Raw genomic sequence first — 17,570 nt, 5'->3', positions numbered from 1 at the left:
AATCCCTTAAATATAATATTTGCTTTTAGTAGTGTAAGCTGTCAGAGTAGGCTCGACTGCAGAGTCAGACTATGCTGAAATGCCACGAGGGGGGCACATTAGTTTTGCACACTTGTCTGGTTTACCTTTGCAGCAAAAATACTGCAATCATGGTTATAGCATCATGGCATTCTCACTGCCATTAATTTAATCTGCAGTTATCACATGATGCTACATTATTATATTTGATTTTTATTTTGTTTCTATTTCATTTTCACTAAGAAAAGTTCTTCCTTCAACAAAGTTCCCAGAAAAAAAAACTTGGACAAAAAAGCCTACTGGGGAAAATCCTTTAAAACCAGCTGCAGCTCTCTACTGCCATCATATGGGAAAACTGCCTTAGGAGCAACAAGAAGTTAATCCTACCCAAGGGATTCAATCCCTATCCCCAAGAGAACTAGTTACAGTCAGCTGCTTCAGAAGTGGAATTTGTGAAAGAAATAACGTTATTTAAAAAACTAGTTTATTAGTGAATATGAACCGTTTACTACTCTAACGAAGAATGGCAGCTTGTTTTTCCTGAAATCATTCAGCATCATGCAGCAGTATGTGCCTGTTTTACAGCATAATGTAATGCAGTATAATGACTGCATGGCCATTTGTAACTGCTGGTTGTAGCACAGCCTCCACTAACAACGTTTGTGGCTGGTATTGTGCCATATTTTTGTTTTACAGCACTACAGCATTGCTCTGAGACATATGTTATGGCACACAAGCGTAGTGTTGTGACATCTCCCTGCTGCAGCATAATTAATTTGCATTCAGGCTCCATGGTCCCGTGTAACAAGACTGTCCCTCAGCATCATGTTGCAAGAACCTCGCAGAGCAGCACAGTGAACTTCTGCTCCGTCATTTGCAAATGCTGGTGCCCAGCCCCTTTGCCTGGAGCCACGTTTTCCCTCCGCAGCTTAAAGGCTGGGTTTTGACACAATGGCCTGCTCCCAAGCAGGAACAATTTTGCACAACATCGGTGTTGCACAGGCCCGTGACAGGCCAAGATGTTGTAATGACACAATGTATAGAGAAGACCTAGTGCTTGGCGGGTGACCTGACACTTGCACCGTGGCGTGACACTCCTTGTGGCACCCGACACCATGACGGGACTAACCCAGACCGGCGAGGGCCCCACAATGCCTCACACTCCCGCAGCGCCAGCACTCCCCTGACAAGGGGCCGCCTCAGGGGGCCATGGAGACCTTGCCCCCGGCAAGAGGGTGCCAAACAGCCACCGCTGCAGCCCGCCCCGTGCTGCCACGCCAACCGGGCGCCCTGTGGCAGGGAGCTGCGCCGCCATGGCGCCGGGCCCAACAGCCACCTCCCTCCCCTTCCGCGCGGGAGCCTCGCTCTGAAATGGAGGCCCAACGGACGCCTCCTCATTAATTATTCATGAGGGGGCGGGGCTAGTCGAAGAAAGCGCCGTCTCTCCACTGGGGGCGGGACCACGCGGGGCGGACGTTGCACAGAGGGGCGTGTCCTTAATAAATATTCAAAAGAGGGGCGTGGCCAACTGGGCGGGAAAGGCGTGCCTCGAGACCCTCGCTTCCCGCCCCTCCCCCTCGGCGCTGAAAGGGGCGGGAGGAGGAAAAGGCGGGAAACCCGAGGTGGTGGAAAATAATTATTACAAATAAATTGGCACAACCTCCCGGACAGGTGGGGAGGGGGAATTATCAGCTTCACTAAAATAAAATGTTTCCGTTGGCTATGTTAATTTCTTCCCCCCGAGAACGTATACTGCTACTTTTACTACCACCACTATCAGCCCCATTGATAATCACCACCGTGGAATTGTGTTTACTCTAGATTTATTTACAAATATTTCTGCTTCAGTGAAAACATACACACACCTGTGTGCCTGTGTGTATGTATCTGTTTACATAACTATGCCCAGACCCTCCCTTTAAGCCAAATACAATAGATAAGAGAAATCTGACTGAAATATATAAGTTAAAAATTAGTTACAGCTAATTTATGTCTTTTTTTTTTCTTTTAAAGGGACGTACAGCATGGTTCTCCCTGGAGACAGCAAGGTCTGTTCGCCCCCATTCCTGCCCCTGCTGCCTCCATTCCTCCTGCCCTCTCCCCTCAGAGGCAGCCTGGCTGTGCCCAGGCTGGGGCTTGTTTGCAGGGAAGGAATTTCCGTGAGGTAAAAAGGCGCTTAAAAAGTGTTTTCTGTGAGTAGGTATTGACTGTGAGACGTTCGCTATCAACCGAATGTAGATATGGAGCTATCGGTTGGGCCCAAATGGGGAGAGGGGCCACAGAAAGCTGATTAAAGCGGGTCTTGTCCCTTAGCCTAAAGATCAGTCATAACCAGGCTGGTCTCAGCCCAAAATCCGAACTGTGCCCAGCAGGTTGTGAAGGCAACTCGCTAGGCTTCATCTGGCAGAGTCAGCAAACAGGCAGGGACGCCAAATCTGACCTGAAAATGCAGCGAAAAGGCCAAACGCAGCCTGCCCTGTCACCCGTGGTGCTCTGAGGCGCGAGCGCGCCCCGGGCCGCGGCAGAGGCGGACGTCGGCCTTTCTGCCCACACACGGCGGGACAGCTCCAGCCTGCCTCCCCTGTTCACTGTTATTCATCGATTTACATGTTTATGGGATTAATCTGCACGATGTAAAGTCATTAGCATAAATAAGAATATGCTTTTTCTAAGTTGCCCGTGTAGGCTGTGGGGTGACAAGCACTAACATCCTCTGTGGCTGTGCTCCGTGCTCAAAGGTTTGTCACCCCTCTCTCGAGTGCTTACCCTTTCACACGTATTAACAAAGAAAAAGAGAAAATTCTGGTTGAATTAAGGTTTGGAGTCACTTGTTTTGTGTTATTTGCGACCAGACAGGGAAACGGAAATGTTCCAAGCCGGTCGTTAAGGTAAACAACCATTTGTAATGAATGTTTGTCAAAATGCTAACGCACGCTCAGAAAAATACTGATCAGGACAAAAGCGCATTCATTATAAAGAATTTACCAGCTGTTTAAAGACATATTAAACATTCTATAGAAGGTTGAAAGTCAATGCCCTCTGCCCTGTAAACAAATTAGCTTCTAATAACAAATAAGATGACTGTTCTTGGTTAGTACAGTGAGTTTAGCTTGTTAAATATTTAACGTTTACCTTTCAATCTTCCAGTCTTGATTAAGCGGTTCTCTAAGCAAGTGGTAGCCCCGCAGCAGATGTTGAGGGCTGGAGGTGCACAGACCATCGCCACGTTCTGGCTCAAATCCCTAAGAAACACGAAACACGTTGAGTCAAAGAGGAAGCAAATGTGAGCTTTCAGTAATGTCTCTAAGCTTTGCCCTATAAAACTTTCTGCATGTGCTCATTCTTATTTACACTAATTTTACCCAGCTCTGCTCTAAATTAAAATAATCATGAATAATCATAATCATTCGACTCCACTTAAGTTGAGAAGAAGCAGACCGGATTTGGCTGAGTACTTCTGAAAATTTCCCATGTGTTGAAATATTTTTTTTCCTCTCTTTATAAAATAACTGCAGACCCAAGGTTAAGATTTTCAAAAACACTCAAAGATGCCATAAAAATGCAGTGGCTTTAGGAGGACTATACTTTAAGGGAAGCTGGGGACGAACAAAAAGTATCGTAGGATTGCAACTTTATTTCTGAAGTACAAATCAGAAAAATGTAAAGGATTTGACCTGTCTTGAACAAATTTTAGTAGTGTGCTGTTTTTAAACACAAATTGAACTGTTTTGTACTTTATATACAAGATAAGGATTATAAATTGTTTTGAATTCACAACTGTGTGTATAAAACTTCCATTGACTTCAGACTGTGCTTTCTTTGCTTTTAAACTTTTCATATAATTACGGCTTTATGGGCAATTCCTTGGTTGTTCTTAAAGATGCTACACCCATTTTCTGTCTCTTGCTTGAGTAGCATAAAAGCCCAATGAAACACTAATTTTAGAAGTAGTTACCTCTGCTCACAAGCCTTGTGAAATGTTAAGCTACCAGCTTCTTTAGCTAGCCAGAGTTATATCATAACTAAATTAAAAATGCTTTCAATAAAGTATAACTTCCTCCCATTCATGAGGTAAACTGCATCCAGCACACAAGCACAAGCCAGCCAACCCCATCTGTAACATCATAATGAAGTGCCCCATATTCTTTTAGTTGTCAGTATAAACAGTACTTCCATTGTGGATGTGGCAATTTTGCTACATTAGGAAAAAGGAATCAGTGGCATATTACAGAGGTCTGGCTTGCATGCTTTAGCTATAAATATAAAGGATGTTTGGAACTTGTTTTCTGTAATTTTTATAAATTTTTAATCTTTGAAACAATGAGATCTATTCTCTGAGCATATTTCCCACTGATGGTAACTGGGATGTTGCACTGCAGGTTGGACAGATTCCAGTTATGTTACTACCAGTGCTGCCAGCTCTTGTAATTATACTGCAATGCTGATTCTTCTTGGTAATTTCCCTGAGCTGAAATCAAGAAATAGTGTGGAAAAATCTCAGTTAAAAAGAAAAAAAATCAGAGCTAGTGAATTATTAACCCTCATTGTTGCTTGACAGCGTGAAGTACACTTATTCTAGAGGCTCAGAAACCAGAAGGCAAATAAAAAGAGCATATTTATTATTCATTTAAAACTCGTTATTTTTCAGGCACTCGTGATTTTGAGAAAGCATGGGTCACTGATTTTTTTTGAGATGGCACTACTGTATCATGTATTTGTATATTTGCACATGTAGACATTATGGAGAATTAAGCCATGTATCATTTTTAATGCTGCAGAAACAAATGGCTTGAACCATCATTATGTTACATTTAATCTTTTTTTGTGTGATATGCAAGCATGCATATAAGTAGTTATCACTCTACATCAATCAAGTAACAAGCATATCATTTCAATAACGTCCTTATTACTTTATCATGTTCTATTGAATAATTCATTTAACAAGGTAAGAGAATGCTATTGGCTACTTTGCTTGTAATATTGAATATACCTCCTCCTGAAGAGTTTCCTTTTACTCAGAACTATCTTCCTAACTTTCTGATATCACACTTTATACCTCAGTGGTTTCACCTTCTTTTCCTCCTCTAAGCTCTCATCTGGATATTTTCTTCTTTCAGACATGGAATTAGAAAATGATTCAGTAAATTACATGTCATATCATTAAATTCAAACTAAAATTTATCCTGTGTATGTGTTAAGATTTTCATTCTCCACTGCTGTGGCTACAATGGAGTTAATACTTTCCTCCTCCAAAAATATCACTTGTTTATTTTCTCTCCAGGATAGATTTACAGGATTAACAGAACGATGACATCCACTGTAAGGACCAGCTACACCTTGATTCCCAACCGCAAATACAGACGCAGTAACCGTCGTTCCAAACAGCACTGCAGCATCTCTGACACAGATTCCCAGTCTCTGTCAACACTTGGATATTTTAAAACACTGCCGTTAGAGATCTTTCAAATGGTATTGGATTATCTCTCAGGTGAGAATCTGAGAAGAATGGTATTACTGTCAGTATATGGAAATTACTGCCAAAATTTTCCATGTAGAAAGAGCCATTTTTATCTAAAATGTTTCACCTTTTTGCTGGTTGAAGACATTGTGACTTATTCTCTGAATTTTCAGCTTGGATGTATGAAGAGCTTCATGATCAAAAAATAAATGCCAATTACAGACCATCCGAAGAGTGCTTTTTGCCTGTTATGTATGAGGAGTATTAGATCTGTACATCTCTAATTATCAGAGTCTGTTGGCAAAAAGAATAGTTAAATTTTATTCATAAACTTATTTCCTTTGAAGTAAGGTATAGTAAAGTTATTGAGTACTGATCAGTACTTTTCTTGCAGTAAAGATTTACAAGTATACTGGGTTTTGCTTTTTCAGTGAAGGATATCAGCATGCTGAGCATGGTGTCGAAAACAGTCAGCAACCGCCTAGTTAATTATATCTCAACCCCATCAGGAAACCGAAGGCTTTTATTGCAAGACTTTCATAACCTTGAGCTACCTGGGAAGAGAGAAGGATCCAGTATATTAGAGCACTACAAGTCTCTAGGTGATCTTTTGGTAACAATTAGAGGAGAACCAAACTCACTTAAAAGGATTCTTCTGTGATATGCCTTGATTGATAATGGTAAAATGTTAAGAATATCGTCCAAATCATTTCTGCAGCTCCCTCTGAAAGTGAAATTCCCTCCCCATGCCAAATAGCCCACTCACATACCATTAACTGGGGGAAAAAATTACCTGAAACGATTCCAAAATTCTAAGTTATAGACAAAACAATGTATGTTCTGCCTCCTCCATATTTATTTTTTCAATATTAAACAGCAAGCAGGGGTTGGACAGAGTAACTGCATTACACAGGAGAGTCATCAGTTCTCTGTATGAGGCGTTTCCAAATTTGGACACCACCACTGGAAACTGTAGCAGAAACCAAGACTCCCAGGCCCCCACATTAGCTAAAGGAATTTGGCTGTTCAGACTGCCTTCGTGTATCGCTCTGGAGTAACTTGCATTCCTCAGTCTGGGAAAGTCAGCTGCAGTACTTAAATCCAGCCTAATTCTAAAATGACCAATAACCATTGCCATCAGAAAGCTTGTCTGATAGTCTGCTCGAGATGTACTGCAGATTACATTCCATTTCTTAGAAAAGTATGCTCATCACAAAAATGTTATCACAGTTGTCACTGATTAGCATTCTCCTTGACAGCCTTGTCTCAGAGTTCAAAGACTGAAATGGGCATGAAGAGTACATTTTCCTCTCACCCTTAGCTTAGGGATGAAGGACAAAGCGAAAATGTCTGTACTCTTGTTGTCTTGGTAATTTGTGTGCTAACCAAACTCTTGCTAGGCGGAAAGATTCACTTTTTCTTTCTTTCACCTGCTCACCTCTCTTCTGGCATAACATAATAGCAATCTAGGTCAAAATAATGTAGTGCCGATCATAATGAAAAGCACTGTACATCCTCATATTAGAAGTTGTTTGCTTTTTAATTTTTGTGCTAATTTGAGTAAGAGATTGATTTTAATTCATTGTATCACTCAGAAATGATGCATTCTTTCTTATGCATCTTGAACACTAATTTTTTTCACTTACCCCCTGTAAACATTCTTCTATCAGAGAAACAAATTAAATTAAATCCTAATTCGATCCATATCAATTTAACCTTACCTAGCCAATTAAAAAAAATGAGCTTATTTGACAGAGAAATAAAATAATGTCAAGGTTAGATGCAGGATGATAAGTAAAGTAATGCGGTTAAAGTTGTTTGGACCAGAGACCTCTTATGGTAAGCAATCCATGTAGGTTTTGAGGTATCTTAAGAATAATTTTACTTTTTGTTTTATTTTAAAAATGAAGCTTGAAACCCTTAAACTGTGTAAAAAAAGTAGAAATTGGTTTGGGCATTGTTATTTAACTATAGCTGTGTGAACTCATCACTATAATAGGGCTAGTAATGAAAACATGACATATTCAAAATATAAAGATCACTGGCAATATCTATCTCATCAGTGGAAGGCTCAAGAGAATGTTTTTGTTAAGAGGTCAGTTGCAATATTAATATTTACTTTACAGCAGGAAAGACTGGACTGAATGGGAAAAATCCATTCCTGTTCAGAGAGCCTGAGCAGGGTCTGTATATCACAGAAGTCTCACAAACTCAGAGGGGTCTGGCTCCAGTCAATCCATAGAGAAATCTTTCAGTACTTGTAATAGGGTCAGAATTTCAGTCATTGTTTAAAATGAACTTGAATTATAGATTATAGCAGTACTGCCCTTCAGCTCAGGGGGTGTTTTACCATACAAAAATAGCAGCAGCATCTTTTGCTCAACCCTTTTTATTGAAAATAATTTTCCCCAGAACTAATGGCTGTATTCTTACTTGCAGCTACACTATTTTAACAGTCTCGGCTATTCTTCAGGGAGTCCTCTCCGAAGTCTAGTCTAATCATTAGAAAATTGACTTGACTGAGCTTTGAATCGTGTCTTAGGCTGATAAATAAATTACGTCTGTCACGTAAGAATGTTAACATACTTCTAAATAAGGAAAGAGTCAATTTAGAACCATAGTAAACATAAAATATTTTTTGACGCTGGAGAAGTTACATGTTCTTTGAGAAACTAACAATTCAAAAAAAATTGCATGCTTTTCTGGGGATTTCTGGATCAATTAACAAACCATACATATTTTACTGTGATAGAAGTTTTTGAAGATCAAACTGTTCAATCCATTACTATCAGTAGTTTAGAAAAAAAAATGCTGCTGCTTAACAAACAGCTGTTCTACAGTATAATGAACTCCAGACTTTGACATCCTAAACACATACCATTTCAGTCTTGTATAGGAAAATAATTTTACCTCCTAGCTATGTTTTACATTAACACAGTTCAGAATATTTTCTTTTTAGAACATGCGGTCAACTTGAAAAAATTTTGGAAGCTCGGCTTTCCATGATGTCAGGGAAAAACACAGAGTTCCCCAGGGTACTGTTAAAAGAGGTGTGACAAGTAACATTTATTTCCAATATTTTTAACAGCTGTAAATCTAAAACCCAATATAGTGATTTTAAAAGGGTTCCAACTGTGACTAATAGGGACTTTAAAACAACACAAAACAACAGTTATGGCATACAAGACTTGCATATGCCCTGACAAGATTTCCTATGTAAAAGGTGTCTACACAAAAGTACACATCCCTGCTACAAAGCACGGCTTACTGTACTACCCATTTTGCCCTTGCAGTAACAGCATTTTCTCACTAGTGTGTGCATGCATGCACACAATGTGTATGCTTAAGGTAATTCAGTAACATACATGCCATGTATGTGTACTCATAGTTGCATATATATTCATTTTATTCACAGGATTGTTGCTTAAAAGATGCACGCTTCTTTTACCTACAAAAGATAGGCTAAAGTATATACACAAGATATTCTCAGAAGTAAGTTCACGTTCCTCTCACTAGTGTTTTGAACTGTCACTTCAACTTACAATGCCATTCTATAAGGCAATTCTGTTAGTGGAATTGTGTCTTTTATTGTCCATTTTCTGGAATTTATTACTGTAGTGTAATGAATTTATTGATTTAAGATCAGTCCATTTTTAATTAAAAAAAAAAAACAAAACACTGATAGCATTTTGAACACAAGGTTGTTCTTCCACTGAGATTTTTTCTGATCAGAAGCTGATTTAAATAGTTCCTACACCCCCTTCTACCACGCCTTAGCAAATATTCCCTCTCCCCCCTAGCTCTTAGTTGTGCTAAGATGTTATTGATAATGCTGCATGATAAATTGCATCATGGAACTGATCAAGGATGAAAATAACTTGGGTAGGAAGGAGCGTTGGAGGCATTTCCTTATATCACTTAACCCAAAACTTTTATTCCCCAGGTATCTCAATTGGGCTTATAAAAGATACTGCTTCTCCTGAAAAATGTTTTCCCCTTATATTCTAGGATCAGAAATTTTCAGCTTTTCTTCAGTTTGAGGACTACTAGAAATTTTGTAGTGGAAGAGCACAACTATCCATAGGAAATTTTTGTGTCCTGAAAATAGGCTTGCTTTTCTCAGTTACCTTTTGCACACCCACTTGAAGCAGCCTATGGACCCCAATTTTAAACTCAGTGCTAAACCATCACATAGGTACTATAACTCATTTCCTTACACAATACGGGAAATGAGTCCTTCTCAATCCCTCTAATCAATATTGATGTACACAAGGAGTATAGTAAATTCTCAAAGGAATTAACTTCTGGTGAGTTAAGATAAGTTACCAGTATTTTGTGCTTGCAGGTTTCCTGTTTTAAATTTAATGGTTGTCCAAGTCCTTTGCATTGTTTAGGATTACAGTGCTATGGGATATTTTTACAGGTACAGTATCCTTCTGAAGAGAAGGCAAGTATCACAAATAAGATAAAATTAAGGTAGTCTTATAATGTAAGCAGTGTTTCAATATCTGGTCTTTCAAAAAGATTTCAAATTAGTATAATTCTCATCCAACTTAATTATTCTTTGAGAAGCAACAAAACCCACTGTTTTTGTAAGATATTTAAAAGTATAACATTGTTTTGAGCCTTGAAAGAAGGTATTTATTTGCTCAGTTCTCTGAATTTCCTTTCTGATTGTTAAGGTTGGTGATCTGACTCCTGATAATTCCTTGGTCTGGATTTTGATTAGCAATTTATTATCTAAGATGACATGGGGAAAGGGGATCATTTTATTACACAGTTTCAGATTCACAAGCCAAGAGCAGTGACTGTTTAGTTGAAAATTAGGTGGATATAAACATCATATGCCAGAAAAATTGTGCTAGCTTGTGGAGGTTTAAGAATAAAAAGAGAAATCAATGTCAAATGAATTAGTTCAACAATCAACAGGATATTTACTGTAATAACTACTGTGATTGCAAACGTGCAGTAAAAGACTAAGGGAAGGACATTCAAACACTACTTGAGATGTTTGATTGTGAATTGTTAGAATTGCAATAATGATAGCTTTACTTGGGAGTAACTGTTTAAAAGAAAATACAAAAATGCATTCTGTCTTAGAAGTACAGGCCTTTTGTCAACACTAAATGCAGTTATGTCTTAGAAAGAGAAACTGCATACAGGTGCCTTCTACAGGCATGCTGCATTAAAACAATTAATGATACACAAAAAAATATTTTGACAAATGTGATTACCGTTCCGTGGTTAAGAGTTACAAATAACTACTTTTGCCAGGAAGTTTGTGCTTGTAGCAAATACCTTTGTGTACACTTTCGCTTAAGGCTCAAAAATAGGCTTTTGAGCCTGAACGTGGCACACCATTAGCAGACTTTGATTTTGGGCTGCATCAGGCTAAAGTATAATCCTTGGTGTAAGGTAGAAAACCTGTGTACCAGATACTGGTTTCCCTACATACATCAGGGAGAAGTTGTGCAGGCGCTGCACGCCAGGTATGACATCTTCCCTATCTGTTCTCCTGATAAACTGCAGGATAGATTGTGTTTATCTAAACACAAGAAACTGCATTGTCATCTAAATTTGTGGCTCAATCTGTCCATTTTTTACTCCCTCTCTTTTGTAATCTTCAGATCTTAACAGCAGGCTGGGATGAACTAGAATGTCACCGAGTTTTTAACTTCCTCTGTGAGCTGAGCAATTTACCCCGTAAAGTACAGACAGTTGTCAGCAGCAGACCAGGTAAACATCAAAGTAGAGAAAAGTCCTACATAATTAAAGTGCACTCATGAACAATTCGGAAAATGGATCTTTGATTACTGCAGACAGAATGCCTCCAGATTTGAGAATGTTTTAGCTCAGCTGAGCTTTATACCACCCAATCCTTTCCTTACCCATACTTATATTCTTTTAGCTCCAGTATTACCCAGAAAGTGGGTACTCTAAAGCAGGTGCTTTGCCTTCACATACTTAAATGCATTTTTTCCCCACCAAAAGCAAAGCAAAGTACTTTTGTCTTTGATATGTACCCAGTAGTGAAGAGAGTTGTCTTGAGAGGTATTTGGTTTTTAATCTTATTATTCTGTTATCAACCAAGTGCATAAGTTATGTATATACAAAATAGTAAAATTAACCTGAATCTCTCCTGCTGTACATTAGTGCCAGTGAGATCAATGGGAAAGGAACCAGCACAGAAATAAAGTGATGCAGTAAAAAGTTGTTTAATATTTCTGAAATGCAACACTTACGTGGTACATGCCTTTCAAGAAATTTCCATGTTAACTAGCACAGAACTGACTTTCTGTGGAATAGTTTCTACATGGCTATGTATATACTTCCTCCTATTTTCACTTATTGATGGAAGAGAGAAACACAGAGAGAAAGGGTCAGAGTGAGAAAAAAAAAAACCGAACAAAACACATAGCTGAGACATGCTTGAAGACATGCATGAGAGTGCTGCAGAAAGGTGTCAGGCATAGATAGAACCTGTGCCGTGAATTAGTGCAATGTATCCAAGAGAGCCAAACTCAGGCAGTTACAGTTGAGAATTTAATGAAATCTCCCTAGACATACTTGGGCAACCTTAAGAATTCTTTTCTCTCTCTTTCTATTAAAGAAAAAAACAACAACAAAAACTGATCATATGTATCATATGACGCTTAATGGATTTATAGTATCTGCATTCTCTTAACCAGGAAGCGCCCGAAAGCTGGAGCTGCGGATAAGACTATTCTGTCGTGGCGTTCTGTTGAACCACTGGATTCATCGAAGTGATTCTGCATTTTGGTTGACTCGTATTTTAAAGCCGTGGCCCATGGTTAATCAAGCTCGCTTGCTGTATATCCTCTTTGGGCCAGTGTCCTCTCTAGATGGCAAGTAGTTTGGTTTTAATTTTTAAAGTTTATTTCTTGAGAAGGGGATTTCCCTGTAGGATGCAGTGTTTTGGAAAACCAAGCTTTATGCAGATGAAATGTAAACATATTGTCTAGAAGCAAATCCTTCTGCTTAACCAGACCTCACTAATATATACATACACACACATATATAAAATACAAAGTTACAATTCAAACAAAGAAATTACAAAGGGTGTATTTCTCACCTATTCTCTCCTACTTAGGGTAGGAGTTAGCTTGAATGCATATTAAAGAAGCATCTGTTTCTATGAATGAAAACAGTCTTTCTCACTTAATAATTAAAACAGGGTTTCTTTAAATCATCCTGTGATACATGCTACAACTACCACTGTCCCTACTAAAGTGACAGATGGGGAAGGATCTCACCTTCATAAAGACAGAGATGTGTTACCTGAATTCCCCACTCTGATTCTGCTTTAAGGCCCAGTTTTGCACCTTCCTTGTTTAAAAAAATTACTTTGTCATTTAATAGCAGTTGTGATTAATATTACTCAGGGCATGTGGTTTGGCAGAAAATGATAGAAGGACCAACAGATGAGACCAGTTTGAAAGGTCTGGCAGATGCAATTAAACTACTGTATGATACAGAAGCTAGAGAATGGACAGCAGACGATGTCATCAGTCTTGTGGATGAGCTGTCAGGTGTGTTTTTGCCTTCATAATTAATCCATAGGATTATATGGTCATGTCCTCCAAATCTAGCAATAAGTATGTTTCAGGCACAGGAATGTTTTGGGAAACTGATTGCAATATTCCTTACAGTAGCTGTGGCATAGCTAGAAAAGTTGTTATACTTGGAAGTTAGGCAGTAGCTGGGGATGAGGAAAAACAGCATTGCTTATAAATTTAGGCTGTCTTTCCCCGTTATGAAATATTTTAAGAATCCGTTAAGACTTCTAAAATTCAAGTCTTGTGTTACCATTATTAAGCAAACATGTCCAAGATGTGTACAAATCCAAAACATGTTTGTTCAAAACAAAGTTCTACTCAATGCTGTCAAACAGCGTTTAAAGTTTGTTTTGGGTGAGATTACATCACAGAAGCTGTAAAGAGCTCTAACTGTATTACTAGTAGGAATTCTTTATATAATATCATTTCTCCACTCTTCTGTGAGTGTATTTCAGAGGGCATCTCCTCAAATTCTGGTTAACAATCAAAGACAACAATTCATAAATCTGCATCTTTCAGGATAGTTTTCCTAGCATTCCTTCTTTTTGTTCAGTGATCACTAAAATTCTCTATTTTATTACAAAAGTTGTTCCCCGGGAGTGGCTCATGGAGAACAATGCTCGACTTCTTATTCTGAGCGGGAACAACATTTGCTTCACTTTCATGGCCAGCAAAGCTGTGAATGGAAGAACTGTTGAATTAGCGAGACTCATAGTCTTCCTGGCTTTGGTGAGTGCTGCTGAATGGAGCAGGCTCGTGCCTTTTGTCCCTCTACCCCTGGATTTGCTTTCCCAGACCTGGAAGCTGTTTTCACATCTACTCCTATAAACCGGGAGTAAGCCCAGCAAGAGGCTTGATATTCCGTTGACCTGTGGTTTCTATCTAACACATCTCTGCAAAGTAGCAGGTCTATTTTTGATTAGGTCTATTTAGAAAAATACTACTGACAAAACATGGAGAAGTTCATCCATTAGTACGCCAACAAGACCAACTTACCTATCCCCATCATGAGCCCTAATTTTCCAGAGTAGGGCTACAACTGATCCAGTCATTCATTAGAATCTTAATTGTCAGTAGTGAATTCTAAGATTTAACCTTGCCTTTTATAGTGTCATCCTTGTCACAAAGCATGCATTTATAATATTCCCTGTGTGTGTTAGGTCTGCGAGAAGGACCTGTACTGCATGGACTGGGCAGTAAAAATGATGCAGAAGGTCTGCAAAGTTTTCAGCACTCCAGGGGAAAGAAATAACTTCCTGCGGAGCGTGGAGAATGCCTTTGCTCACATGATCATGGACATACTACAGTCAGTACTGTCTGGTAAGTCTGTAGGACTGTGAGCCAGGACATAGCTTAAGTTTTTGTCTTAATTATTGTGTGCATCTTTTCAAGGGATGCTAAAAACATCACCTGGTGCAGGGAGGCACTGTTTCTAGAAATAAAGAGGAAAGCAGTCAGTGTGAACTTACACAACCACAGATTCTAAAAATATGTGAATTTTGCCTTGCTTCTCCAAGTTGCAGAGACTCACACTAAGAATTTCCTAGTGCCATGAACAGCGAAATCAACGATCTTTTAAAATATGTCCCACCAGAGCACTGGGGCTTGAAGTCCTTTCGGACTGTCTCTGTACACAGGCCCTGAGCAGCTGCCAGCCAGATTGTTCAACTCAACAAGCTGCAGTTGCTCCCTGTCCACAGCTTGTCAGCCTTGATAAAAAACTCAAGACTGATTAGGATTGCAAGCTGTAAAGATGAACAGCCTGCTCAGGACAGATTTTTGTCTTAAAGCACAATTGTTCTTGTCCATCTTTGGACAAGCTGGTGAAGGAATTTTGAAGCGAGTCTCTCATGTTATTTCACAGCTGTCCTACCATCAGGTGCAACCACTGATGTCTAATAAATCTAAGTGGAGGCTGCTGATTCAGCCTCTGCTGAAAACACTGAATGAGGAAGATTTATCTTCAAAGATGTCATTTAGTTTCACTAATTGCATTTTAAATGTTTTTCTTTGCCCTGTTTAGGGGATCGTGATGAAGAGGACAGTAGCTTTTTGAACTTGTTTCATCTTGTAAATGCACAAGCTAATTTCCATAAAGAAGTCCTGTACCTGACCATGAGAAGCAACACCGTTTGATGCACTGTTTGATTTTACGGAATTTTGCTATACTCCTGCTGGATATCTTTTTCCTTTTCAAAAAAATTTTTTTTACCTTTGCAAAGCACAGTGCAGTTATCTCTTAAATTCCCATTCCAGTAAGGGCTGGAGCAGTGGCTAGAGAAGCTAGTGAAATACATATCAGAACAGCTGAATAAGCTTATGGAACATGTTGAGGGACATCTAAGTATTCTCAGCAGAGTTCTGCATATTGAACTTGTCTGAGGCTGTGTCAAGATGCAACAAGGAAGCAGTCTGCGGGTCTTTGGTTTGGGAACATAAACTGTGTTCTTTTCCCACTGTGTATGTTTGCATACACAATAAAAATGACATGTTTTTCATATTTGATGCACATACACAAATTAAAGAATGTTATCTTAGTTCAGAACTGAAAACATTTTGATCTTCTAATTCTGTTTTCTTTTGGGAATACAAGGAGAAAGAGACAGATATAATTAGAGAAACATAGCTACATTTTCCCAGTTTGCCAGGGGTATCTCTCTTCAACTCTTACATTTTTAGCTCTAGACACTGCAATAGAAATACTCCATAGATTGAACTTTCAGTTTTGGCAGAGAGATATAATTCCTGAAAGCAATTTAACTGTTTTGATTAAGCAAGGCAAAATTAGTTGCCCTTTCTCTTTTTTAATTACAGATGCCATTTAAGCATAAAGCAGAAGAAACTTCCAATCCATCTCACCACCCTGTGTAATAACTGAACTGTTAAAATGTATTTGCTTTTACATGACTTAGCTAAGTTGAAAACATGTTAAATACACATAAGCTAAGATCACTGTTTTATTAAAGTATGTAACTGTTTCCTACTTACAAGGAGTTTTGATTTTCTGATAAGTTACCATACAAACAAAAACATGTAATATATACTAAAAAATACTTACTTTACTATGTGTTGTCTACAACATGGCTGTTTTCTTCATATTATTAAATAACCTTCTTCTCTACTTCAGTTTCCAAACATATTAGCAGTTGTTCAGGACCAAATTTTAGCTACAAATGCCTACATTCAACTTTGAAAAAACAGCCTCCACTGCTGGAAACAGTTAAAGTGGCACCAATTTATCCCAGCTGCCCTCAATTGATTTCATCAGTAATGAACTGATGGCAGCTGTGTACTGATTTGCTTGGAAGTTTGCATGTTTGAAATTCTTGCAACATTTTTTAATATACAGTTATAGACGGGATGTGACTACATCAGGAGTGGATATGCAATGTAAATTTGTTGAGGATCTTTGTAGTGCACCAGTAGGTGGCAGAGGTGAAACCTTACACTGAAAAAAATGAAGTGTCTGCTAGCAATTGCTTTTAAAATCCCCTTTCTTCCTGGCTCTTCTGAAGGTTATGTTTAAGAGCGTACTGCAGTACGAGAACTGTGCTGTAACTGCTTCTCATTTCTGAATTAGGCATAACGCAAGATTCTTTGTTTGAGATCTAGTCAGTGAACTGAATGCCTCCAGATGGATCACCAGACTTAATGAACTCAAAATATCAGGATAAATAGATTTGCAGTGAGTACAGCTACAGGGATATGGAGTCAAGAAACGATTGAGGTGGAATGCTAAAGTCCCGATTATTATCTATCCCTTTCTTTTATGAGCAGCAGTTGCTACCAATACATAATCTACATAGATGAAATTCAGAATAATGGTGTCTTTAAACAGCACATCTTCTTGCTCCATTGTATTTCTTACACGTAATGATGCTTTGCTACGCTCTAACACAAAGAACCACAAGATTGGTGTAGGTTTTCTGCCAGTGTGTGTCTCATCTCCCAGGACTGAGGACACAGCAGCAATAAATTACAGCACATCACAAAGAATGCCATTATGCGAGTGCAGCTCTACAGGAAAAGTAAGTTCTTTGATTCACTGGCAGCAATTGACAGAGATGAAATGTCAGCTCTGTCAGCATTAGTTCACTCTTTCAACAAATCCTTAAGGAATGCAAGTTTTATGCAGCTGCCAAATGTGAAATATTGATGGCATTATTAATTGTTATTAATAACTGCTATTTTTTACAGATATAATAGCTCAGCAAGTGTTTGGCATTAGCTTCGGATTTTTGTGGCATTCATACTTGCTCCAGCATTTCCACAAGATGAGGACTTTCCTTCACAAGGGATCAAAGTTCAAACCCACTAAAACGGTACTTCCCAAGCCAGTTTTGTTTGAACTGGAAAACGACACCCACAGCCCGCTTGCAATCATATTTTCCAGTATCACGATCTGATTAGCTCCCACAATTAAGCAGCGCTGGGCTAGCAGCGCCCAGGTGGGGAACCCCGGGCAGCACAGCAGGCCAAGGAACTGCTGACAGCGACACTTGGGAACATGGTTGTTT

General features: G+C 38.9%; 1 protein-coding gene across 1 annotated transcript; it reads left to right on the top strand.

Annotated features, from left to right (window-relative positions):
• The first annotated feature begins 5,325 nt into the window (after positions 1 to 5,325).
• On the top strand, positions 5,326 to 15,189 carry FBXO47 (F-box protein 47). Its single transcript, XM_026114731.2, has 10 exons — positions 5,326 to 5,506; positions 5,908 to 6,078; positions 8,892 to 8,968; positions 9,822 to 9,899; positions 11,104 to 11,212; positions 12,166 to 12,342; positions 12,880 to 13,026; positions 13,640 to 13,782; positions 14,214 to 14,373; positions 15,077 to 15,189. Exons 1-10 carry the CDS (start codon positions 5,326 to 5,328, stop codon positions 15,187 to 15,189), a joined length of 1,356 nt encoding a protein of 451 aa, XP_025970516.1.
• Positions 15,190 to 17,570: the final 2,381 nt, after the last annotated feature.

This window comes from Dromaius novaehollandiae, chromosome 22 (assembly GCF_036370855.1).
Source record: "Dromaius novaehollandiae isolate bDroNov1 chromosome 22, bDroNov1.hap1, whole genome shotgun sequence".
NCBI classification, from domain to species: Eukaryota; Metazoa; Chordata; class Aves; order Casuariiformes; family Dromaiidae; genus Dromaius; species Dromaius novaehollandiae.
This window is presented reverse-complemented; position numbering and strand designations above follow the sequence as displayed.

Bases quoted from the DNA above. Each gene is read 5' to 3' on its own strand.
- FBXO47 (XM_026114731.2), top strand. From the start codon at position 5,326: ATGACATCCACTGTAAGGACCAGCTACACCTTGATTCCCAACCGCAAA. The intron at 8,969-9,821 runs GTAAGTTCACGT...TTGTGCTTGCAG, and splicing joins TACACAAGATATTCTCAGAA to GTTTCCTGTTTTAAATTTAA. The intron at 12,343-12,879 runs GCAAGTAGTTTG...AATATTACTCAG, and splicing joins GCCAGTGTCCTCTCTAGATG to GGCATGTGGTTTGGCAGAAA.